Source organism: Hoplias malabaricus, chromosome 7 (assembly GCF_029633855.1).
Source record: "Hoplias malabaricus isolate fHopMal1 chromosome 7, fHopMal1.hap1, whole genome shotgun sequence".
Lineage (NCBI taxonomy): Eukaryota > Metazoa > Chordata > Actinopteri > Characiformes > Erythrinidae > Hoplias > Hoplias malabaricus.
In genome coordinates this window covers 3,033,391-3,059,393 of record NC_089806.1, presented here as the reverse complement: position 1 = coordinate 3,059,393, position 26,003 = coordinate 3,033,391, and the positions used below count along the sequence as shown (strand labels likewise).

The window sequence follows — 26,003 nt, the reverse complement described above, 5'->3', positions numbered from 1 at the left end:
GCAGCTCCCACATTTCCCTCATTCTCCATCTTCTATTTCAGAGAGAGAACATGTGTCCCCCGTTTCTGTGAGACTGAGTTCAAACCCAGTGTAAACAGTGTGGAAAAGTCTTACACAGATATTTACCTTCAGTAAAACACCTTCTGATTTAGCTCCAGCTCACAGCTCTCCTTCTTTTCTTCACTCACACAGTACCCGTCCATAGCACCGCCCCCTGCGCTTACATTGGCTGCAGCTCCAAACAGCAGCACTCTTATTGGCTGCACCACAACAACATACAATAAAGGTCTACGCAAAAAGGAAACAAGACCGGCTGATCCACTCGCTGTGTCAAAATAAAAGTCCCAAAACGGAGACACATCATACTATTCTGAGCCTGTCAGTTTCAAAAGAAAAGTCTCACAACTGAGAAAGCGCAAATATCTGAGCCAGTTTTGTCAGTTGTTACTGTGCCTTTTCAAGCACTATTACACAATATAAAAATGAGAATGAGAAATTAATGAGAAATTTCATTCATTAATTATCTGTAAGCGCTTATCCAGTTCAGGGTCTCAGTGGGTCCAGAGCCTACCTTGAATCATTGGGCGCAAGGCAGGAATACACATTGGGGCGCCAGTCCTTCACGGGACAACACACACTCACACCTACGGACACTTTTGAATCGCCAATCCACCTACAAACGTGTGTTTTTTTGGACTGTGGGAGGAAACACACACGGACACAGTGAGAACACACCAAACAGTCATTTCAATTTTCAATATTCAGTTTATCAATACTCTCTTATTTTTGAATGCATGAGTTATAATACCAAGGCTGAAAGGTTGACTGGTCTATGTTTGATGTTATCTTTTGCATTTTCTTACATTGATTTATGATTAAAGTTTATAATACTTTGTGGTTTTAATCATAAAAAGTGAGGAATGTAATGGAAAAATGCAATTTATCACAGTAATGAGTAATAATGATGATAACCCAATTTACTTTATAATGATTTTTACTAGTAAGGCTGATTGAAGTGGAGAACATATGGTGCTTAAACCCATGATCTTAAAGTGATTACTACATGATGAACATTGCAATTTTAGACTCTGGACTCGTGTCTTTATCCCTGTGAAGTCTCCTTGGGCCTAAGAATTATTTTGAAAATCATTCCTCCTTCCTGGTGGTGGTTATATAATTGCCATAACAGGCCCTTGACAAGTGTTTACGTGCAGTGTGTGCACCTACTGTGATAGTACAGTCCTACCATTTTCATTACAAAATGCAAAATGAAATTGCAAAATGAAAATTAAATAAATTGTTTTTGTCTGAATTTCACATTGAGGAGCAGAAATGAAAAAAAACAGAAAAATTAACAAAAATGATTTAAATCCCATTATTTTTTTAATACACCACATACAAGAACACAAAACTTAAAACCCAATTTTAGCCTCTGTCAGAAAGCTGAACCGATAAATGTCACACAGACTTTATTACCCTCCAGACCATAACCTGCCCACTGGACTGTGGCAATGTTTTAAGGAAGCAATCATGATAAAGAACACGTATCATCTTTATTTTTTAATGTTAGATTTTCAGTTCCTCAGTTTTCATTATATGTTTAGGACAAAAAAAATATATACAAATTTGCATTGGTATAGGGAAATCTGTCCTAGTGGATTTACATACTATTGAAGTATATTATGTTCTGATGAATATTCAGATGTTTTAAATAATGAAAATAAAAGAGCTTATATCAAGAACTTTTGTGTGTTCACTCTACAATTTTAGAATGATTTCCTTTTAAGACTTAGATCACTGGTTAATACAGAAAAAATTACCATGATAACATTTTTCTCCATGTCGCCAGGGCCACATTGAGGTCTAGTTCACATGTACAGTTAATTTCACCAGAAACATACACAACAATCAAATACATTTGCAGTCCATAATTTCATCTGTCATTATCAGGATCTTCAGTAATCAGTAGATAGGTCTGCTTGGAGAAAGCTCTGAGGAACGACTTTTGTCACAAAATGTGATTCCAGATGTTGAAGACAATCCGCAAATATTACACAATGTAGTTTTTGGTAAAAAAATGTTTTTAATGGTATGCCAGAACAACAGAGCAATACTGATGTTTAATAATAACCTAAACACTTGGTCAACCCTGAAACTATGTAAAAAAAAAATCCCAGCAAGCCACACATCATAATCAGCAAGTCTCCACTGCTTTCTTGATGCATTTATGAATCTTTAACCCCTCATGTCTGAAGGGAATCCCACACTCGGTGCAGCGCACCTGCTTCTGTTCTGGGTGAAGGCACTGATGTTTCTGGAGATTAATCTGTTCAGAAAAACTCTTCCCACACTCTGAGCACTGACACAATTTCTCTCTTGTGTGAATGCGCTGGTGTTTTTTAAGGCTACTCAGTACAGTAAAACTCTTCCCACACATTAAGCACTGATAGGGTTTCTCTCCTGTGTGAGTACGCTGGTGTTCTTGGAGATGCCTCTGTTCAGTACAACTCTTCCCACACTCTGAGCACTGATACGGTTTCTCTCCTGTGTGGATGCGCTGGTGTGATTTGACTGCACTCAGCTGATTAAAGCTCTTCCCACACACTGAACAGAAATATGGTTTCTCTCCTGTGTGAATGCGCTGGTGTGTTTGGAGATTTTGGAGATGAGTGAAACCCTTCCCACACTCCGAGCACTGATACGGTTTCTCACCTGTGTGAGTTCGCCTGTGTACTTTCAGAGAACTTTTTCTCGTAAAACTCTTCCCACACTCTGAGCACTGATACGGTTCTTCTCCTGTGTGAGTGCGCTGGTGGATTTGAAGATTACTCAGTCTCATAAATTTCATATCACACACTGAACAGGAATATGGTTTTTCTCCAGTGTGAATGCGAAGGTGTGGCTGGAGATGACCTAGCTGTTTAAACCTCATTCCACACTCTGAACACTGAAACGGTTTCTCTCCTGTGTGAATAAGCTGGTGTCTTAAATAAGATGTCTGTTGATTAAACCTCTTCCCACACTCTGAACACTGATATGGCTTCTCTCCCGTGTGAATGCGCTGGTGTTCTTTCAGAGAAGTGTGGTAGAAAAAACTCTTGCCACACTCTCTACAGGAATATGGTTTCTCTCCAGTGTGAATGCGCTGGTGGCTTTGAAGATTACTCTGATTGTTAAAACTCTTCCCACACTCTGAACACTGAAATGGTTTCTCACCTGTGTGAATGAGATGGTGTCTCTGGTAAGAAGTCTGTTGATTAAAGCTCTTGCCACACTCCAAGCACTGATATGGTTTCTCTCCTGTGTGAATGCGCTGGTGCCTGCGGAGGTGACTCTGCTGATTAAAACTCTTTCCACAGTCTGGGCAGGAATACATTTTTTCTCCTCTGTGAATGTGCTGATGTCTGCGAAGATTACTCTGATGATTGAAACTCTTTCCACAGTCTGAACAGTCGAATGTTTTCAGTTTGTCTGCAGTTATCTGTGAATGTTCAGCAGATGTGTCACTGTGGAGAATATTCAAGAATGTTTCTGGAGAACGGGAGATTGCACACACCGTATCCTCACATTTCATCTCTCCTGATTCCATCACTGTGATATATTGTTTCTGGTGATATTCCTTGGTGGGTTTGAGAGTAGGAATGTCTTGGACATCAGCAGCAGGGGTCTTACAAATTGATGTTTTATTTCATTGGTGAAAGACCAAAAAAAGAAAGAAGATTATAAAATGTAATGTCAAATACTACACAAGTTGTAAAGTGGTAACAGTATTAGGCTGGGCTGCAGTATGAATCTGACAATTCATGAAGGAAACCCCAGATGTCTCATTAATGTCCAGAAATGTTGTTTGTATACTTTTATATTGAGTTCACTTGTCTTTCTAAAACCTACATTCCTTTCAGTATGTTCAGTACTACTAGAGTTCAATCCTATTCTAAAATGTGGAACTGCATTCTTTACAATGAGTCTGAGCAGTGTTGGTGGAGGACCATCTTTTTACCTCATAAACCCAGTGTATTTTCAGAAACAGAGATTTACACAACGAGGTCAAATGTATGAGGACACCCGACCATCCCACAGTCCCAGCTAAGAGCTAGCATTAGCCTCCTGAGCTGAGTGTAGAGCAGCTCCCACATTTCCCCCATTCTCCATCTTCCTTTACAGAGAGAGAACATGTGTCCCCCGTTTCTGTGAGAGTGAGTTTAAACCCAGTGTAAACAGTGTGGAAAAGTCTTACAGAGATCTTTACCTTCAGCAAAACACCTCCTGATTTATCTCCAGCCCACAGCTCTCCTTCTGCTCCTCCACAACAACAAACAGGAACGACTGATCCAATAAGTATATCAAAATAAAAGTCTCACAACTAAGTAACATGTACATTAAACATTTTATTCAGTTGAATGAGTCACTATTAAAATATCCATAAATGTATATATGGCAGAATATATTGCCTTGTATAAATATCAAACTATGATTCAATAATAATAATAATAATAATAATCTACTAACCAGTCTGCACTCTACAGCAGTAATAAATTTAAGCCTATCTCTCAGCACTCAGATGCAGCAATGCTAACCAATCAGCATTCAATATCAGTAATGATAACCAGTCAGCTCTCAGCTAACCAGCACAGAATAGCAGTAACCAATAAGCATTCAGTAGCAGCAATGCTAACTAATGAGCTCATAATATAAAGTGTACTTAGTGGCAATGCAATAAAAAAACTATTCATTCATTCATTCATTCATTCATTCATTCGTTGTCTGTAACCCTTATCCAGTTCAGGGTGGCAGTGGGTCCGGAGTCTACCCATTAGGAGTAGATGCTCCTATCTATGCTCCTATCATTAGGAGCAAGGCAGGAACACACCCTGGAGGGGGCAGTAGTCCTTCACAAGGCGATACAAATGCTCACTTTAGAACTCATCACTGTTCCCTTTACACTCCAATTAACTGGCCGATGTTACACATGCGTTGCAATATACACTGATTCACACTCATCTACAAAACATTGCTTGGTCAATCACCACCTTACTTACAAAACCTTTTGCAGCCAGTATGTGTTACATACAACACCAGGTCCTCCACTACCATCCAACTGAAGATTCCCAAAACAAACACTACCTTTGGCTCCTCGTCTTTTCAGCCATCTGCTGATAAAAACTGGATTGCACTTCAGAAGGCTTTACCATTAGTGGATTTCATTTCAGTGCTTCATTTACAATACAGCCGAGCTATAATTTAATGAGACCTAGTCTATGTAATTCACTTTAAATGATGCAGCTATTTGCTGAAGCATGTATTTATTTGCGGCACGGTGGCGCAGCAGGTAGTGTCGCAGTCACACAGCTCCAGGGGCCTGGAGGTTGTGGGTTCGATTCCCACTCCGGGTGACTGTCTGTGAGGAGTTGGTGTGTTCTCCCCGTGTCCGCGTGGGTTTCCTCTGGGTGCTCCGGTTTCCTCCCACAGTCCAAAAACACACGTTGCAGGTGGATTGGCGACTCGAAAGTGTCCCTAGGTGTGAATGTGTGTGTGTCTGTGTTGCCCTGTGAAGGACTGGCGTCCCCTCCAGGGTGTATTCCCGCCTTGCGCCCAATGATTCCAGGTAGGCTCTGGACCCCCCGCGACCCTAAATTGGATAAGCGGTTACAGATAATGGATGGATGTATTTATTTTGTTAACTATTTTTTTCACACCTAACTGGATAGTGCCTGCATGCAGTACCAAGGACTCCACCAGAGACTGAGAAGGGACAGAGCTGAAATAGCTCTTCACATGACTCTTTATGCAAGGGGTGGGCAATTATTTTTTCCATGGGGCCACATGAGAAACAGAAAATATTGTGGAGGGCCGGCCAAGGCTGATCTCAATTCTGCATAATATTAACTGTACTTCTTTGTAAAAAGCAGTAAATAGCATTGTTTTGACAAGCTGGTAAGAGTATATGTTATAATTAAGCAATGAAAACATGAGGTTGCCTTCCAAAAAATGTAATTTATTCAAGCGAATTTCACAAAACAATGGGAAAGGCAATTAATCACTAAAACGGCATCATAAAAACACGCTAAACATGCAAATAAAAATAAAAAAAGAAGCTTGGTAAAAAAGCCTTGCTGCTTTTGCAGTTAGCTAGCAAAGCTTCCGATGTCCGCGCCCTTTCAGCATCAGTCACGTTCTTGTATTTCTCCTCGTGTTTCGTCTCGTAATGCCGACTCAAATTGTAGTCCTTAAACACGGCGATCTGCTCCCCGCAAACTAAACACACGGCTTTACCTCTCACTTCAGTAAATAAATACTTAGCAGTCCAATTTTTGTTGAAAACCCTGCATTCGGCATCTACCTTTCTTTTTTTTAGCATGAGCAGACATTTCTGAGGGCTAAAGTCGTCTTGTGACTTGCTAGTGACAACGATCAAATCACGCCCATGCCTCAATATACGTTTTGCGTCATCATGTACGTAAATAAAAAACAACTTCAAAATAAAAGCAATGCAGCTTCAGTCCATGCATCAGGTAAAATAAGAAAATGTTTATTTTGTAATTTCCAATTAACGTTACACGGGCCGGTCAGAGTCAATCAAAGGGTCGTATGCGGTCCGGGGGCCATACAATGCCCAGGTTTGTTTTATGCTGTGCCATTGTGTCTGTCTACAGACTGACTGAATGACTGATAAAGCAATGTGTCGCTGCGGTTACACATCACACACTTACCCAGGTGGAAGAACAAGTAGCTCCCACCAACCTCATATTATTTAGACTCAATAGTTCTCAATAGTTTAGTTACTTTCCACTGTGTTCCTCTTAATGATACACATTACCTAAAATGGAATCAAAAGTATCTATATTTTAACTTGAGAATCGATTTTAGAGCATACAGATCTGGTATCGGAGGTATCAATATTTCAATCTCAAAGAATGAATGAATGAACTCACATTTGTTAAAGATTTTCAGTGTTTGACAAGAAAATAAAATATTTAAAAGTTAAATTGTAAAAAAAAATAAAAGTTTTCTTTTAGCCAACACTAACATTTTTGCCATTGTTTTAAGTCTAAAACTATTAACAAATATTAAAGAAATAAAAAATGGAGGTAGAACTACACTGTACCAGAAGCCATATGAACGTTGGTTTTCTGGGCTTCTGTCATGGCCTTTAGCACTAAAACACATGTTGAAATTTGGGGTGTTTAGTCTAAATAGATGACTTATTATTTTAGATTATTTTGTAGATGTCTTCTCACCTTTAATCTATATTTTTCCAACTAGTTTTTACAGGGTGGGTAGGAAAAGACCCTGTGCCACACTCAATTTCTACAAACATTCTACAATTAAACACATACTGCAGGACACCAAAATCTTTGTGAAAATAAGCCATTTTTACTTATTTAAAACAAATCAGCAGACAAAATGACAATAAATTGCAGCACTAACGTGTTCAGATATTACATTTTATTAATCATTACATTACAGACTGGTTCAGAAACATAAAGATATCAAACATAAAGATATCAGCAAAAATATTAATAGAAAAAAATATTAAGAATCTCTAGACTGCCGGACCATACTGTGTACACACACAAACAAAAACTGGGCTGTGTGTGTGGACTGACTGGACCAAACATTTTCACTTAATGTATAACTTGGATTACTGGATTAGGAACACCCTACCTTGCATTCACATTTCTTGTGCATTTTATCTGCTCCACTGACCATTCATAATCACTTTGTAGCTTTTCATTTACAGACTGTAGTACATCTGTTGCTCTGCAAACATTATTGGCCTCGTTTCCCCTGTTCTTCAATGGTCAGGACCCCACAGAACAGGTATGATGTAGTGGTGGATCATTCTCAGCGCTGCAGTGACAATGACATGCTGGTGCGTATACATCAGACACAGCAGTGCCTTAGTGTCACTGCTGGACTGAAAATTATCCACCAACTAAAAACACCCTACCAATGTCCTGTGTCCACAGATGAAGGATTAGTGACACACACTGTCTCTGACTCTACATCTACAAGGTGCACCAACGAGGGAGGAGAGTCTCACAGAGTGGACAGAGAGTGGACACAAGGTTTAAAAACTCCAGCAGCACTGCTGTGTCTGATCCACTCACACCAGAGCAACACACAGTAAAGCCTAGTTTACTTCTACTACCTAATCAACCACTATCTAAATGATCCACTTTAAAGATTTATAAGGACAATTCTACTACACCAGGTGTGTCAAACTAAAATACACGGAGGGCCATTATGGGTGCAGATTTTCTTAAGAATTAAGCGGTAGAGACACGTCATTCCACCTGTTTTTAATCAGTGGGTCTAATCAATAGAACTAGACTTTCAGTAGTGTGTGGCTGCTGCTTGTTTGAAAGGAAAACTCTTTGTGGATTTGGTTTGACACCCCTGTACTACACCACTTCACTGTGTACTGTGTAGTGTGGAGGAAGATATATGAGATTCAGCCCTAGTGTTTTGACATTGTAATTGCAGAGTGATGCAGACACAAAAGCAGAAGTATAAATCAAGCTATAACACACCACCCCCAATTAGTGGATTATTCAAATAGTAATGCCACAAAAAAGAAAAAGAAGTTAATTGACAATAGGTCAGTGACAAGATGGTGTTTTAAAGAGAGCCTGAGTCTATCAGAGGTAAAGATGGAGAGGGGTTCGCCACTCTGAAAAATTGCATGGGAAACTTAGAAACAATTCAAGAATAATGTTTCTTAACATAAAATAGTAAAGATCTTGGGGATACACAAACACACACAAGTTAAATGTAAAGAAAAAAAAACATTACAGGTTTCACAAACCCTGCCTCATTCTCTGACCCCAAGCTCATTTACGATAGACTGAGAGGGATTGGAAAGGTGTCCTGTGGTCTTACAAATTAAAATATGAATGTCTTTTTGGAAACCATGGATTTTGCATCCTCTGGTCTAAAGAGGTGATGGACTCTCCGGCTAGTTATGAGTGCACATTTCAAAAGTCAGCAATCATGATGGGTGGGCATTAGTGCACATGGCATGGGTGACTTGCATATCTTGACAATGTATTTTCTGGGAAGTACAATTAGCACTGTGAGTGCCATTAACACTATAAGCACTACTTGTGTGATCATTATTTTAAAGTGCTATTACTGTTATAGTGTACAGTTCTTGGTGACTCTACCAATTACTGCATAAGAATATTATACCACATTCAAGCCTAGTCCGCATGGTATTTTCATGAGGTTCATCTTCAATCTTTAGGTACATCAGGTGCTGGGCTTTTTCGCTGTTCAATACAATTCCTACCAATTCCTCCGAGAGAACACAGGTGTATTTTGCCAGAACTCCACACATTAGTGAAATGGTTCCTCTCACGCGTGAATGCCCTGATGTCTTTTGAGACCTCTCTTTTGATTAAAGCTCTTTCCACACACTGTACACGAATACGGTTTTTCTCCTGTGTGAATTTGCTGGTGCCTTTTGAGACATTTCTGTTGATTAAAGCTCTTTCCACAGTCCGGACAGGAATATGAATTGTCTCTATTGTGAATGCATTGGTGTATTTTAAAAGAACTGTAATGGGAATAACTCTTTTCACAATCTGGACAGGAATATGGTTTCTCTCCGGTGTGAATGCGCTGGTGAATTTGGAGATGAGATTCTCTATTAAAACTCTTCCCACAATCTGAGCACAGATATGGTCTCTCTCCTGTGTGAATCCGCTGGTGTATTTTCACAGAACTCAGTTGAGCAAAACTCTTCCCACACTCTGAACAAAAAAATGGCTTCTCTCCTGTGTGAATGCGAGTGTGTACTTGGAGAGTTTGCAGATGATTAAAACTCTTCCCACACTCTGTACACGAGTATAGTTTCTCTCCTGTGTGAATGCGCTGGTGAACTTGGAGATTGCTTAGTCTCATAAAATTCATATCACATTCTGGACAGGAATATGGTTTCTCTCCTGTGTGGATGCGGCAGTGTGTCTGAAGACTTTGCAGTTGAGTAAAACTCTTCCCACACTCTGAACAGGAGTATGGCTTCTCTCCTGTATGAACGCGCTGGTGTCGTAAGAGATGACTCTGCCTATTAAAACTCTTCCCACACTCTGGACAGGAATAGAGTTTCTCTCCTCTGTGAACATGCTGGTGTCTGAGAAGATAACTCTGGCAACTAAAACTCTTCCCACATTCTGAGCAGTCAGTTTTTCGATCGTTTGTAGATGTCTGTCTTTTTTCAGCAGATGTTGTTGTGAAGAGAACAGTAGAGGATTTTTCTGGAGAACTGGAGATTGCACACAGCGTATCCTCACAGGTAATCTCTCCTGATTCCATCATTGTGATGTATTCCTCTCAGTGAGGTTTCCTGGTGTGTTCGTGGAAGTTAGGTTGGAATGTGTTGGACACAAGCAGCAGAAGACTTGCGAATGGATCCTTTTGTTTTCTGGAAAAGAAAATACAAAAAATTAAATGCCACATTCCACAAAATTTGCGAAGTGGCAATGGTATTAAACTAGTAGTACTAGCAGTAAATATTGATTCAGGATTTGATTCAGATGGCAACAAAGCCAGATGGTCATATGTAGTTTATATATAGAGATGAGATTCTAGTAAAGCCACTGCGCCCAGACAGACCTGGAGGAGACACGAGGGTAAGGGCCCTATTCCCAAATCTTAAGTGTGGGCTACAGAGATATAACGCCCCTCAGCATTCAGCTGTGGAGCAGTGGAACTGCTGTGTTGGTCTAGGACCAACTTTTTACTTCATAAACCCAGTGTATTTTCAGGAACAGAGATCGACAAGGTCAAAATATGAGGACACCAGAGCACCCCACAGTCCTAGCTAAGAGCTAGCATTAGCCTCCTGAGCTGAGTGTGGAGCAGCTCCCACATTTCCCCCATTCTCCATCTTCCTTTTCAGAGAGAGAACATGTGTCCCCCGTTTCTGTGAGAATGAGTTCAAACCCAGTGTAAACAGTGTGGAAAAGTCTTACACAGATCTTTACCTTCAGTAAAACACCTCCTGATTTATCTCCAGCTCACAGCTCTCCTTCTACTCCTCACTCACACTCAGTCCCCACACACAGCACCACCCCCTCTGCTCACATTGGCTGCAGCTCCACACAGCAGCGCTCTGATTGGCCCGTACAATAAAGGTCTCCACAAACATACTTGCTGTTTCATAATAAAAGGTACAATAATCAGTAATAATTGTAATTAAATAATTAATATAACTATTACAGAATGAATAGAAATATCCACAGAAATAAAAACATTAGAACATTTCTGAGATAATTACCAGTAAATGAAAATTAAAAGAAAGATTTTCTGGAGCCTTTCTGCACCCTAAACAAGGAAGAGCCATCTAAGTTGATAATCAGTTCTTAGGATAGAAAAGTTTTATAGTCATTTCCAGCAGCTTGTATGCGCTAATGAATAATAAAGCAGAAAATTAAATCTTACAACAGGTAAAATGAATATGGTAATATGAATATAACAGTGAAAAATATGGTATAATTAATTGCAATTATACACAGAATAAGATGTAAAATATATTAAGCTAGTTCATTAGAGGTTTACATAGGGCCCGTCTCACTTTATTATCAGCAACCACATTTAAACATCCTCCACCTGAACATGATGGTTGCTGTTGCCGTTATGATCTGATCTGAAACTAGCTACACATAACAGCTAATGTTAAACATTGAACCCAACTCCTGAGTACACAAACCACCCACTACATTGCTATTCACTGGGGTCATCAGGTGGGCACGTCCCCTCATCAGTGTTTTGCTGAATTAAGTCCACAACACCTTTGGAAGGCTCAACAGTAGTGTCTAGCATCCCAGATCCACCCCCTCCGAATTCACACTGGATTCCCTGGTGACTAAGGCAGTATCAAGCCCCACTGGCAACATTAATGCATGCTCAGTGCCACCAGTTACATTTGAAATTCACATGATACATCACCTGAAACAACAAGACCAAACTCCCCATTCACCTGCCCTTTCTGCCACATACCTAAAACACACATCGGCCATTCCACATTTACAGTGTATTTCCAAAACTAGTCTGTGCTCACCTTATCCACACTGAATAATTCCTTCACAGCTACCATAGGTTCTTGGCCCCTTTGCACCTGCAAATTTTGTACTCACCTCAGCCACCAAGTCTCCATACTTCGGCTTCATCCTTTCAAAAGCTTTATATACTAAATCCTCACATTGAATAATTAAGTCTAAAAGTCTAAAATTAACAATCCATTTACTTTTAGAGTACAACAGTCTATGTGGCCTCAGTGAACTTAATGCATAACACTCCAGGCCATTTAGTTCCTTTCTTACATCCACCAGCAATTTCCAAACTAATGCCTCACCCCATCTACCAATATTTATAACCTACTCTCGCTCTCCTAATCACTTTATTACTACCATCACACAGCAATGCATTAACCTCTAGGTTTTTGCTGTCCAAACAACATGCTAATACATCTGATTATATCTCCATGTATATCAACCCTTTGACAAACTAACATTACAAGCTGATAAAATATGTTTCAGCATGCCAAACCCTGCACATAACTACTAACTTGGGTCTTCAACTACTCTTTTGCGAAGCTGGAAGGACAATTTAAATTGCTCCCAGCAGAAATTTTATACAGCTCACATCCATTGTCCATAAATTCTGCCAATTTCCACTTCTTTAGATTTTCCCAGCAAAGCCGTTGGCCTTTATTTGCTTTTGAAGCTGATGCTGTGCATCATGCCTAATCTTCCTGTTCACAAATAAACTTATTCACCTTCTCTCTCTGGTGGAGTTGCATTTCTAAACACTTACAAATCTCATCCATTAGCTCTGAGGAGCACTTGGCTAACTGCACTTCCACTCATGTATTCCATTTCCTTCTTGCTTTTGCCCCTGGCATTGGTGCTTTTATCACCACATCCTTAGATCCAAACAAAACCATGTTGTGACTCATCTTAGCACATTAAAATTCTCAAACTTTTGAGTGGCAGCTCTAGTACCCCTCTTCCATATCAAGCCACATTACAAACATCTCGACACCCCCAGGCTCTTCCTTACTTCTGTAACTGGATAAACTTTCAGTGGCCATCTAATACTAGGCAAAAAGCAAATCTGAAGACACCACAATTTAAAACTTCCCTGGTAAACATGATCTCCCTATACCGTTAATATCTTTCAACAATTCAGTCTCTAACTCCACGACTTGTTCTACATATTTTAGTGCTGCACTGTACCATATACTTAACTTTTCAGTGGTCTCTTCAATATAGACGTGTCAGATAAACTTCTATTAAAACTTCCCCCCACAAGGTTTCCTTTAACAATTGATAAATGTGTAGGTTTCTCAGTTGTTACTGTGCCTTTTCAAGCACTATTACACAATATGAAAATATGAGAACTTTCATTATAGTGTTTTTAGGCACTATTATAAATGTAAGCTGTAGGAAAAAATGTTTGTTTAGATTTGGAAATATTTACATTTGAGGCAAATCCAATTTTCTTAATTTTCTTGGACTTCTTGCTCCAAGTGCAGATGCATAGCAAATAAAAAGCTGCTTCACCTTGTGCAGTTCTGACCTGGAGCACCACTAGCTCAGGTCCAGAGTGACCTGAGGGTGTTCTAACGCAGTTCCATATTTAATGGGTAGCCAGTGCAGAAACCTTAGTATCAGAAAGATGTTCTCAGTTTTTATTGTTCTGGTCAGATGCCTCAGCTGTCTAATTGTAGACTTGGGAAGTCCAGTAAACTGACTATTGCAGTAATCCAGCCTGCTGCATATAAATGTATGGATTAGTTTTGTAAAAATGTAGAGCTCTAGGAGTCAGCTTTGACGAGGACAAACTCACAGCACTGCCCAAATCACCAAAGAATGCAGGGGCATCTAACTACTTGCTGGGGGTTTTAGTGAGGGAAGATTGCTGAAAAGAGAGACACATGCACTGTGTTTGCATTGTGTCCTGTGATGAGCAGAAAAACAGAAGGTTTCCATCATATAGCAGGATAGGCAACACATCTAGAATACAAGGAGGTGAGTTTAGCTGCTGGACTGTTTAGAAATGTATTGGTGATTGATTGTCAGTGTACCTCCATTTATCCTCAGCCTTCTTGCACTAATTGTTCTGGGATTTTGCACATCACCATGGTGCTTTCTGCTTTCAAAGTATAATATGTTTTTTAAGGTTCCCAAACACTAGTTTGGTGTGAAGTTTTTCAAGAGCACTTCCAGGAAATTTGCAAATCATACATCTAGCCCGACTGTGAACTGGATGAACCATCCTTCTGTGCAGGCTCTGTCTCTGATTTGAGTCATAGCAACGTTGAATCTGAGCAAACCCACAACACCCTTCACTGATGATGTACACTTAAAGAATTAGAATTAAAGAAGCAGAAAATCCATCATCTTTTGTGTGGAGCGTGTATGGCTTAGACGATGTTGGTTGTAAGTTCAGAAAGAAAGCACAGAGGCCAATAAAGTGATTGTGGTTCTAAACTTACAGGCTATAGAGGCGTACGCTTTTGTAATGTTTTTCTTCTGGCATCAAAATTAAGAAAGAGGAGACCAGTCTAGATATAATGGTATTAAACTAAGCACTCAGGTTCCAGAATGAAATCTGAATTGAGAACTGAGGATCACACACCTAAGTACTACAATTAATGGCATTACACATGGGTGAACCATTATCTACTTGATTCCTTTACTGTGGCATGTCTCAAAACAACAAAAACTACACATAATGACACAGCACAGTCACCTGTGTCAAAAAGAAAAGGTTAAAATAATAAAAAAAAACTAACTACTCATTACTTACTCAACTGATAGTCTTAACGTCTGGGTAAAAAAAATCATATAAAAAACCCCCCCTGCTAATTGTGAAAATGAGTAAAACATTCACTGGGAGAATATTCTGGAAATATATAGGAGAATAAGGAGAATTAGGATTTTTGTAATAAAACTATGGCTTATATTATCACATACACTGAATGATCACTGCATCCTTTTATCTACACTCATTGTCCAATTTTTTTAGTTCCACTGATCATACAGGAACATTTTGTAGTTCTTCAATTAGATTGTACTTCTTGTCTTTCTCTCCTCACAGACAGTCACCCGGAGGAAACCCACACGGACACAGGGAGAACACACCAAACTCCTCACAGACTCCTCACAGACAGTCACCCAGAGGAAACCCACGCAGACACAGGGAGAACACACCACACTCCTCACAGACAGTCACCTGCAGTTCTTCAATGTTCAGGACCCCAAAAGAGCAGGTGTGATGTGGTGGTGGATCATTCTCAGCGCTGCAGTGACACTGACGTTGTGGTGGTGTGTGAGTGTGTGTTGTGCTGGTGCGAGTGAACAAGAAAAGGGTCTCTCTCCTGTGTGAATGCACTGGTGTGCTTGAAGTTGGCTTGATCTATAAAAATTCACCCCACATTCTGAACACCAATATGGTCTCTCTCCTGTGTGAATGCGCTGGTGAGCTGTCAGAGCACTTTGATGGCTAAAATTTTTGCCACACTCTGAACAGAAATATCTAATACTGCCTGGGTCACACAGTAGCTTTATGACACATCAGTATTTGATACTGGGTACTTGACTCTCTGAGAGTCTGATAAGCAGCACTGGAGTAAAATTGGAGGGAACTGTGTTCTTTCCTTTCTTTTTTCCCCATCTACCATATTTACCTTCAGGAACAGTAGATTAGGGGTATGTATCTTTACATATTTTACAATGCGGAGACCACCAAATTTTGAAATGCATGAACTAAGAAGAGGAAATTGCTCTATTCCTGCTCCAGCCACTTACACCCCCAAACATATACATAGTGCTTCTTAACATAAACACACATGGGAGAACACTATTTCCATACAATCATAGGCATACTGTTTCAAGTATGCATCCTATTCCCCTGCTATCACACTAAATTAAATCTTACCCTCCACATTAAGAAGACATTAAGTAGGCTGAAACGTCTCAGGGTGGGTATTTGTACACAGAACAGAGCATACCATTAAGCCCTGGAGCAGGACAAGACTTTACAAGCTGCTTTGCTGACCCAACATTTATTTGCTGCCCTATTCAACCCACTAGTAAAATAATTTGGGCCAGCTCCACCTCTTTTGCCTTATGTTTATCACTGTATACCCAACACAAAAATGTGTGTTGATCTCCTTTTCCCAACTTTTAAACTCCCAGAATTCTCCTAACCAAATAGAGTGTGTTGCCCTGTGAGGGACTGGCGCCCCCTCCAGGGTGTGTTCCTGCTTTGCACCCAATGATTCCAGGTAGGCTCTGGACCCACCGCGACCCTGAACTGGATAAGGGTTACAGATAATAAATGAATGAATTCTTCTAACCAAATAAGTCTTCACAAAATTAAAAAGTATCCCTAATGAATGCTGCCCAAGAACATTAACCCTTTTCCTTCCTTTTCCGCAGGTTTTTTACTCTTCCTTACACTGTCACTATTAAGGAGAAGCCTGGGTGTTTAAAAGTTAGAAAGAGGGATTTAAAGGAGCAATTCAATGGTGTTAATGCTGATAAAGAAAAGGAGGTAGACTTGTAATATGTAATATTGTAATATTGCGCCACTAGGTGAAACAGAGCAGCAAATAGAGGTTAGCCCATGAAAATGGAGTGAGATTCAAGATGTGGTGCTTCATGCAAGAGTGGGTTCTTCTCCTAGGCCTAAAGATATGCAGTATCAGGTGTATAAGTATGCACCTGAGATCTTGAAGGTCATTTGTGGACGTTGATGGTTGTTGTTTGGAACAATGGGATAATTTCTGTTGTAGGCAACATATAGCCACTTTGCATTAAAGCTTGTGTTTTGTTCCCCTCTTGTAGCCTCTTGTAGAGTATCTCGGTGTATGCAGAGTCCTTCCTGACAGGTCGTACACCACAAACAAGGGAAACAAATTAGCAGACATGAACTGGAGCCTGAAGTGTTAAAACAGTATTTTGGTGCATGCAATGTCTGTACTGCAACGTGGAGTCACTCATCCAGTTGCAACTCACTTTTGGGCAAGTCCAGATGCAAGGGTTTATGATCCTACAGCATCAACATATTTTGGACTGGAGGTGAAGTTGTGATGAATTTGTCTTGGAAGTTTAACACCTTAAAGTAGCTGGTGAGGTCTGAAACCCACTCATAAATACTACTGTCAGGTACAGGGGTAGCTTGCCATAACCTGTCTTGAATGGTGTAACATCATTAAAGATAATCACTCTGATTTCACCATGCAATGGATTTGAACCAAGGTCTTAATATCATTCATGGGAAAGAAGCTAAACATGCTCTATATGTCACGGGGACATAAAGAGTGGACTTACGGAGGCGGACACACTCGCTACAACACAGATAGTTTAATATAGAGCAAACAGACACAAGAACTTGACGAGAAACACGAAATAACATTACTTATAAACATAGGAAAGAGCACAAAACAACACTACAATAATAAATGAGTATGAATGACTACGGCATGACTTTACAGGGAGAAGGAATGAAACAATACAAAGAACGAGCGAGAACGAAAACAATACAATACATCAACAACTGGGAAACAGAACGAAACGACTTGACTTGAACAGAGCAGAACAACAACACAAATAACCGATAACAGGAAGTGAGGGAAGAGGACTTAAATACACGAACTAACAAGAGACACCTGACACAGATAACGAAGGAAAATGACAAAGAGGCGGAACAAAGGTGGAGCTAGGGTGGAACGAGGGCAGAGATATGAACAATGATAGACAGAAAGAGCCACATGGAAGGGGAAAACAAACAAGAAAGTGCCAGGATGTGACACTATAATTGTGTATATATGAACATTTACATAAACCTAAAGGAGAAAGTTTAGAACTACTACTACTGAAGAGAATGTATAGAACTATTTACAGTAAATTACTATTTAAAGATTGTTTGTTCTGTTTGCTGTTACAATGTTATGTTGCTTTTTCTGAAAACATTTGTATTATCCATTATCTGTAACCACTTATCCAGTTCAGGGTCACAGTGGGTCCAGAGCCTACCTGGAATCATTGGGCACAAGGCAGGAATACACCCTGAAGGGGGCACCAGTCCTTCACAGGGCAACACAGACACACACGGACACTATGGAGTCGCCAATCCACCTACCAACGTGTTTTTGGACTGTGGTTGGAAACCGGAGCACCCGGAGGAAACCCACACGGACACAGGGAGAACAAACCACACTCCTCACAGTCACCCGGAGCAGGACTCGAACCCACAACCTCCAGGTCCAGCTGTGTGATTGCGACACTACCTGCTGCACCACCGTGACGCCCAACTTTTTGCATATTTTTTTGGCATATTTTTGCAATTGGTTTATGATGTTAATCTGTTTTATTAGGTGAACATAGAGAAATGTTTTACCTTTTACAGGAACCCTAGGTAAGGTCTGTTTAGTCCTTTTTTTTTGCTGATGCACACCCTGGTGCCTTTAATTTTTACATCACTGTAAAATATTGTGGTTGCGTTGAAAGAATGCCCAAATCTATGCTAATGCAGTTAGCACTGTCAGCGCCATTAACACAGTTAGCATTGCAAGTGTCATTAACACTATTTGCACTTCTTGTGTTATGCTAACCATACACTAGACGGCATTGAATAGTGTGACACCCTCTCACATCTAAAGATAACGTCACATTTGATTCAAGAGGCAAACTATGATATTGTAAAGCCTGAATATCTTACAGTGACACTAATTACAAGACTGCAACTACACTCCTGTCTCAGAAAAACGGTCATTGGTACATATTCAATTACAATACATTACTGTAACGAAGGCTTACACATATTTAACTGCAGCAGCTTTAAAGTCACATTTACACTGTTTATAACTTTAGCAACAAACAATATAGACCTACAGTACCTTTTTCTAACATGTTGGATCTGTGCCTCAAGTGACAGGCTGAACCTCTTCACCCACTACTTCACTGCCACATTAGTGACCACTGCTTCACAATCACTTTTATAAGGGCCTGCCACTTACCTTCTTGATGCCAACTTGTCAAATTCAGCTGCTGCTCAGGAGCTGCATTATTGGACATGCAAAATAGGGCTGTCAAGTGTGACTTGCAGGTTGGTAGATCACGCCTTTTTGTAAATATCAGCCTCACACAACATAACTCAATGCAAGCAGTTTTCATGCATAAAATACAATACTTTGCAGTCTTTATTGATCATTTACAATGTCCACATCAATATTTGCATAAGGAAAGATTAAAGACTTGTGATCAGAGCGTCAAGACAAGTTAAAACAGCTCTCCTGACCACCCTCACACCAAACGATCGAGATGACGGGATTGGGATGCAACTCCATAAAGGCTCACATGACTTTGCCCTCACTTTTACGCATTCTTGGTCTGTGACAGTGAAATCACTTTAAAGGTATAAGGCTGGCATTACTTCAACACAGCTCTTACAGAGTCTACCCCTCCCTGCACAAGAAAATAGATTGCACAGTCAGTCTACTCCACATGAAAATGGGAGTTTTAGTTAAGTTCATCTGCAATCATCAGGTTCATGCTCAATCATCAAGTACAGCAGCAATCATCGGGTTCATCAGCTGTTTTTTAATTTCTTCCCAGTTCAGTATGACTCTTACCACACTGAGCAGTGACTTGGTCACGCTTCTCTGAAATTACACCGGTGTATTTTAACATGTGGTTTCTCTTATTTGTGAGTGTGCTTGTGTACTGAGAGACCTTTCTGTTCTTTAAATGTCCTTCCACACACTGGACAGGTACATGGTTGCTTTTCTGCGTGAATGTGCTGGTGTTTTTTGACATTATGCTGATTATTAAACCTCCTTCCACACACAGGACAGGGAAATGGTTTCTCTCCTGTGTGAATGCTCTGATGCCTTTTGAGATTTCTCTTTCGAATAAAGCTCTTTCTACACACTGTACAGGAATGCGGTTTCTCTCCTGTGTGGATCTGCTGGTGATTTCTGAGACATGATTTTTGATTAAAGCTCTTTCCACAGTCCGGACAGGAATGTGGTCTGTCTGCTCTGTGAGTGCCCTGGTGTTCTTTCAAAGAACCACGATATAAAAAACTCTTTCCACACACTGGGCAGGAAAATGGTTTCTCTCCTGTGTGAATGCGCTGGTGTCTTTTGAGATGACCCTGTCTATTAAAACTCTTCCCACACTCTGAGCACTGATATGGTTTCTCTCCTGTGTGAATGCGTTGGTGTGTTTTGACAGAACTCAGTTGAGCAAAACTCTTGCCACAGTCTGAACAAAAAAACGGTTTCTCTCCTGTGTGAATGCGACTGTGTGTTTGAAGACTAGGCGCTGAAGTAAAACCCCTCCCACAGTCTGGACAGGAGTACGGTTCCTCTCCTGTGTGAATGCGCTTGTGTACATGGAGATTAAGTAATCTCTTGAAATTCATCCCACACTCTGAACAGGAATATGGTTTCTCTTCTGTGTGAATGCGGCAGTGTTTTTGTAGATTCTGTACATGAGTGAAACTCTTCCCACACTCTGAGCACTGATATGGTCTCTCGCCTGTGTGAATTCGTTTGTGTGCTTTCAGAGAGGGCTTTCTAGTAAAACTCTTCCCACACTCTGTGCAGTCATATGTTTTCAGTTGGTCTGTAGTTTTCTGGGTTTTTCCAGCAGATGTGTTACTGTGGTGAGTAGTAGAGCAATTTTCTACCGAACTGGAGTTTGAACACACCATATCCTCACATTTAATATCTCCTGATTCCATCATTGTGAGTTATTCTTCTCACTGAGGTTGCAGGGTGTGTTTGTGGACGTTAGGTTGGAAAGTGTTGGACACAAGCTAAGACTTGCAAATGGATTCTTTAGTTTTCTGTAAGAGAAAATTGAAAAAAAAAAAATGAGAAAATGTCCTTTTAAAATTAAATTTACAAAATGGCAAAGGTACTAAATAAGCAGCCAATATGACTTTGACACTACTGTGATTCAGATGCCCAACAAAGCCAGAGGGTCATTTGTAGTGTAATTTCTGGTCTGAGTTATCTTGCTTATGATTGTTGGGAAACACAGGTAAGAGCTCTGCATCATTTAAGTTGAAACAATGTGTTTGAGGGGGAAAACAGCAGCAGTGGTTTGGACGTGGATGAAGAGGAATGTGACCAAGTTTTTTTTATTCATTGTTTATATTACCACAGAAATTCATTTGTAACTCAAGCTGTTTTGTTCGGTGGTACTGTCAGTAATGCAGTTAGCTTCCTTCCAAATTTGGAGACATTTCCACCTTAAGTGCCACAAAACAGCAAAAATGTCAATATTACCAACCTATGGTGCAATATGTTGCCATATTTGGATTTCTCTCCTTTATCTAAAAACATTCCAGATGCCTCTGCCATGAGCACACGGAGTGAGAGAGAGCCTAGCATGCTGAAGTGAGCCAGCTTTTTTTTTTTTTTTTTTAACTCATTTACAGACACTGGGGCTTCGTATGCAAATAGGCTTGCTTACAGCACAAACCAACTGAAGAGCAGAAAACAATGAGGAAAATTCTTAATTTTATTTATATATTAAAAAATATATACACTTTTTTTTATTCCAATCCCAAACCTTTAAGAGGAGGTGATCTACTTCTACTTCTGGATGGACAGCTCTCATCAGGGACGACACTCCAGCAATCCCATGATCCTGTCACTAGACAATATTAAAGGATATGGTTTTATATGGCACCCAAAATAGTTTGTCTATTGTTAGAATATCAGGCATTTAACAATAAAGGAATCATTTTTGGTTCATTGTAGAACCTTTTCTAAAAGGTGCTGTGTAGAACCATCATGGCACATTCTTTATCAATCTGAAGAACCCCTTCATAATGTAAAGAACCCTTTAAATCAAGCAAGTTTCCAGGGATCTATATAGAACATTTTCCTTTAATAAAGAACACCTGTAGAACCATAATGTGTGTTGGATTTCAGTCTTTTATTTCTAAAATGAAGATTACATAAACCTGACACCTGAACTGGCAGCAGAAAGGCAGTCATTTTAAGTTAAAGGTTTCTCCAGTGTTAATCTGCGTCACCCTGTGCTGGCCAAGGCAGGGACTGGCACGTTCATAAATTTCCACCATTTGAAACCTTTATCCCTCAGGAGTAGAGCCCAGCATGTGTGGTTATTTTGCGAGACAGGTGTTGCCTTTACTGCAGAGAGGGGCCTGTAATTGATGGGCTAAGACTTTCTAAGGAAATATTGGGTAAACATTGCTTCAAAATATAAACAGATGTGTTATTTTATATATACACAAATGGTATTATATAAGCTTTATTAAAAAAATGTGGTTAATAAACATCTGCATAAAGGCAAATATGGGAAAATGTAATTATACAATGAAAAATGTTCATATTGCATAACGTAGTGGTAATTTACATAAGCATATGTGTACATAATGATCTACTTTGTTTTAATTTCATTATGCTTAACTAAAAAGAGGTGTAAAAGGTACTTAAGATCTATAGTCTACTTCGAGGGGGCTGAATCACAGCACCAGCTTCACGTACCTTAGCACACAAATCAGCGCCACACAGGAACTACAACTGCTGTGAATGGACTGAGAACAATGAAGCTCTCTCTGAGACATTTCAGAAGTTCACACTGGAACTGCAGGGGTCCATAGCACAGCCGCTCCAATGGGACGCTCTGGAGGAGACACACATGAGGATAAGGGTCCCATGCCCAATGCTAAGTGTGGGCTAAGGAAGTATAAACCCCTCAGCATTGGGCTGTGGAGCCATGAAGCACTATTCTTTACAATGTGTCTGAGCGGTGCTGGTGGAGGACCACCTTTTTACCTCATAAACCCAGTGTATTTTCAGAAACAGAGATTTACATAATGATATCAAAAGTATGAGGACACCCGACCACCCCATAGTCCCAGCTAAGAGCTAGCATTAGCCTCCTGAGCTGAGTGTAGAGCAGCTCCCACATTTCCCTCATTCTTCATCTTCCTTTTCAAAGAGAGAACATGTGTCCCCCGTTTCTGTGGGAGTGAGTTCAAACCCAGTGTAAATAGTGTGGAAAAGTCTTACACAGATCTTTACCTTCAGTAAAACACCTCCTGATTTAGTTCCAGCTCACAGCTCTCCTTTTGCTCCTCCCTCACATACAATCCCCTCCCTTAGCACAGCCCCCTACGCTCTCATTGGCTGCAGCTCCAAACAGCAGTGCTCTGATTGGCCCTCAGCACCACTACAACGTAAAATAAAACTACCCACAAATAAGAAACAGGACTGGCTGAGCTACTAACGGTGTCACAATAAAAGTCTCACAGTAGGGAAATCAAATTATCTGACCATTTTAAAAGAAATGTCTCCTCAACCAACAAACAACACTGCTCAATTAAATTACTCAATATTCAAGATATTAAAAAAATAAACTCAAATAATTTAAAATAAAACTGTCTTTGATTTTTCTAGTGAATTTTATATCATCTGAGCTCTTGCTGGAGCAAATGATGGAGGGAATGCAGATTAAAATGTCCAATACTGCCTGGGCCACACAGTACCTTTACAGGCCCCAATATTTGTGACTGGGTACCTGACTGTCTGTGAATCTCATAAGCAGCACTGAAGCACCCTTCCTTTCCTTTTCACTCTCTACCAGCTGGAATTCTACCACCTTCAGGAAAAGAGGTCTGACAGTAAGGCCAAATGCATTTAAGGCAAATGCATGGGGGCACTGTAAGACTCTCAGTCTTTGCAAAATCATAGTTCATGACTAAACATTTTCTGACATTACTTGTATACATGACACAGCAGGTAGTGTCTCTGTCACAGCTCCATGGACCTGGAGGTTGTGGGTTGCTTGGGGTGACTGTCTGTGATGAGTGTGGTGTGTTCTCCCTGTGTCCTTGTGGATTTGCTCCGGTTTTCTCCCACAGTCCAAAAACACGTTGATAGTTGGATTGGTGACTTAAAAGTGTCCATTGGTGTGAGTGTGTGGCCCTGCTAAGGACTGGTGCCTACTTCAGTGTGTCTTCCTGCCTAGCGCCCATTGATTCCGGGTAGGTTCCAGATCTACAAAGACCCTGAACTGGAGAATCGCATTACAGACAATGAATGAATGAATGATTTTATATGTAAGTGAAGAGTTTAGTCTTTTTAAAGTTTTCTAATGTATGGTTAGCATTAGTCGCTCAAAAAATTATTTCTGACTCCATTCAACAATTACTTTGCAGACTCAAAATTCTTCAAGCAATACTCTTTATTTCATTTATTTATTACTTTTCTTAATGTATTTCATTTCCAAAATATGTAATTGAGCCACAGTACTTAATTGTGTTCTTTTATATTACACACAAATGTCATCATAAAATTTTTCAACACCCCTTGACCCCATCACCACCACCCGCACCTTGTTAGACTATCATTAATTTTTGTACAAGCTTACACCCATGCAGTCCAAGCAAAATGATATCCATTTTCTGGGTGAGATTGTGGGTTCCTTATTGTGCTTTTTTTCATGCCTGCATCAGCAAGTCTACACTCAAGTCTACACTGCAGTAGTGATTTTAGTATTTCTGATCCTTCTTGAGCTGCCTCTGTTAAGTGCAACCCTTCCCAGTCTCTAAGCACTAATCAGGATTCTCTCCTGTGTGCATACACAGTTCATTAAAGCTCCTCCCACACTCAGAACAAAAATATGGATTCTCTCCTGTGTGAATGCGCTGGTGTACATTCAGAGCAACACAATGGGAAAAATTCTTGCCACAATCTGGGCATGTATAGGGTTTCTCCCGTGTGAGTATGCTGATGTCTCTGAAGATCACTCAGATAAATAAATCTCTTCCCACACTCGGAACAGTCATGTGTTGTCAGTTTGTCTATAGTTTTATGAGGTTTTTTTAGCAGATGTGTTATTGCAGAGAGTAACTGCGGATGTTCCTGGAGAACTGGTGATTCCACACATTGTATCCTCACATTTAATCTCTCCTGATTTCAGCATGGGGCGGCACAGTAGCACAGCAGGTAGTGTCGCAGTCACACAGCTCCAGGGACCTGGAGGTTGTGGGTTCAATTCCCGCTCCGGGTGACTGTCTGTGAGGAGTTGGTGTGTTCTCCCCGTGTCCGCGTGGGTTTCCTCTGGGTGCTTCCTCCCACAGTCCAAAAACACACGTTGGTAGGTGGATTGGCGACTCAAAAGTGTGTGTTGCCCTGTGAAGGACTGGCGCCCCCTCCAGGGTGTATTCCTGCCTTGCGCCCAATGATTCCAGGTAGGCTCTGGACCCACCGCAACCCTGAACTGGATAAGCGGTTACAGATAATGAATGAATTAATGATTTCAGCATTGTTATAAATTCCTCTTTGTGTGTTTTCTCCTGCTTCTATTGTCTAAGAAACATCACCCAGGGACCATTTTCTGGAAGGAATAAAAAACCAACAACATCAAATTCAACATAATTTGGAACCTAGCAGAAGTGTTACACCTGGATGCAATTATGACTTTGACACCACTGTGTTTGAATCACTGGTCTGATTCACCTCTTTAAAATGACCAAAGAAGACAGATCTGGACCACAGATCCATTCTTCCTCAATGTCCCTCATGCGCTCCTCCATGTCCTCTTCTCATTCTCCCCTTACTCTCTATCTAACTATCCCCAGCTCAGAGTCCTTTCCACATGATAAAACTGAGAACTTGTGTATTGTAATAAATCAGAAGTGATGATACATTAGTGTCCACGTTTGTGTCCAGTGAAGACAGAGGGGGATCTGTAGTGTAAATGCTGGTTTGTCACTCAATTACTTTGCCTGAGCAATGACTTCATTCAGAAAACTCTAGGTCCTGTCACTGTTGTTGTTGCAAGTTGGGGTTGTTTCCAACATGTGGTTACTATCATCACTGTATTGTTAAAGTGTTCTGAAAAGTTCAAATAGTACTCATAAATACACTTAGATCATTTCAACACATTATTTTATATTGAGCACCATATTAACAGCACTATGTAAAGAAAGATAGAAAA

General features: G+C 40.3%; 2 protein-coding genes across 5 annotated transcripts; both read right to left on the bottom strand.

Annotated features, from left to right (window-relative positions):
* Positions 1 to 1,425: 1,425 nt before the first annotated feature.
* LOC136701614 (zinc finger protein 135-like) lies at positions 1,426 to 11,122 on the bottom strand. 3 transcript variants are annotated; one of them, XM_066676244.1, is made up of 3 exons: positions 10,989 to 11,122; positions 9,602 to 10,426; positions 1,426 to 3,458 (listed from the first exon to the last, which is right to left on the bottom strand). In XM_066676244.1, the coding sequence occupies exons 2-3, from the start codon at positions 10,318 to 10,320 to the stop codon at positions 2,195 to 2,197; spliced, it is 1,983 nt and encodes a 660-aa protein (XP_066532341.1). In that variant the 5' UTR covers positions 10,321 to 10,426; positions 10,989 to 11,122; the 3' UTR covers positions 1,426 to 2,194. The 3 variants fall into 3 exon arrangements, with proteins under 3 accessions (XP_066532341.1, XP_066532339.1, XP_066532340.1); XM_066676242.1 differs by lacking the exons at positions 9,602 to 10,426; positions 10,989 to 11,122 and adding an exon at positions 4,250 to 4,321 and having other exon boundaries at positions 1,426 to 3,667; XM_066676243.1 differs by lacking the exons at positions 9,602 to 10,426; positions 10,989 to 11,122 and adding an exon at positions 3,568 to 3,667 and having other exon boundaries at positions 1,426 to 3,481.
* An 8,093-nt stretch (positions 11,123 to 19,215) lies between these two features.
* LOC136701638 (zinc finger protein 235-like) lies at positions 19,216 to 23,154 on the bottom strand. Of its 2 annotated transcripts, XM_066676273.1 has the most exons (4): positions 23,084 to 23,154; positions 22,544 to 22,682; positions 21,600 to 21,683; positions 19,216 to 20,868 (listed from the first exon to the last, which is right to left on the bottom strand). In XM_066676273.1, the coding sequence occupies exon 4, from the start codon at positions 20,764 to 20,766 to the stop codon at positions 19,717 to 19,719; it is 1,050 nt and encodes a 349-aa protein (XP_066532370.1). In that variant the 5' UTR covers positions 20,767 to 20,868; positions 21,600 to 21,683; positions 22,544 to 22,682; positions 23,084 to 23,154; the 3' UTR covers positions 19,216 to 19,716. The 2 variants fall into 2 exon arrangements, with proteins under 2 accessions (XP_066532370.1, XP_066532371.1); XM_066676274.1 differs by lacking the exon at positions 23,084 to 23,154 and having other exon boundaries at positions 22,544 to 22,690.
* Between the last annotated feature and the right edge of the window lie 2,849 nt (positions 23,155 to 26,003).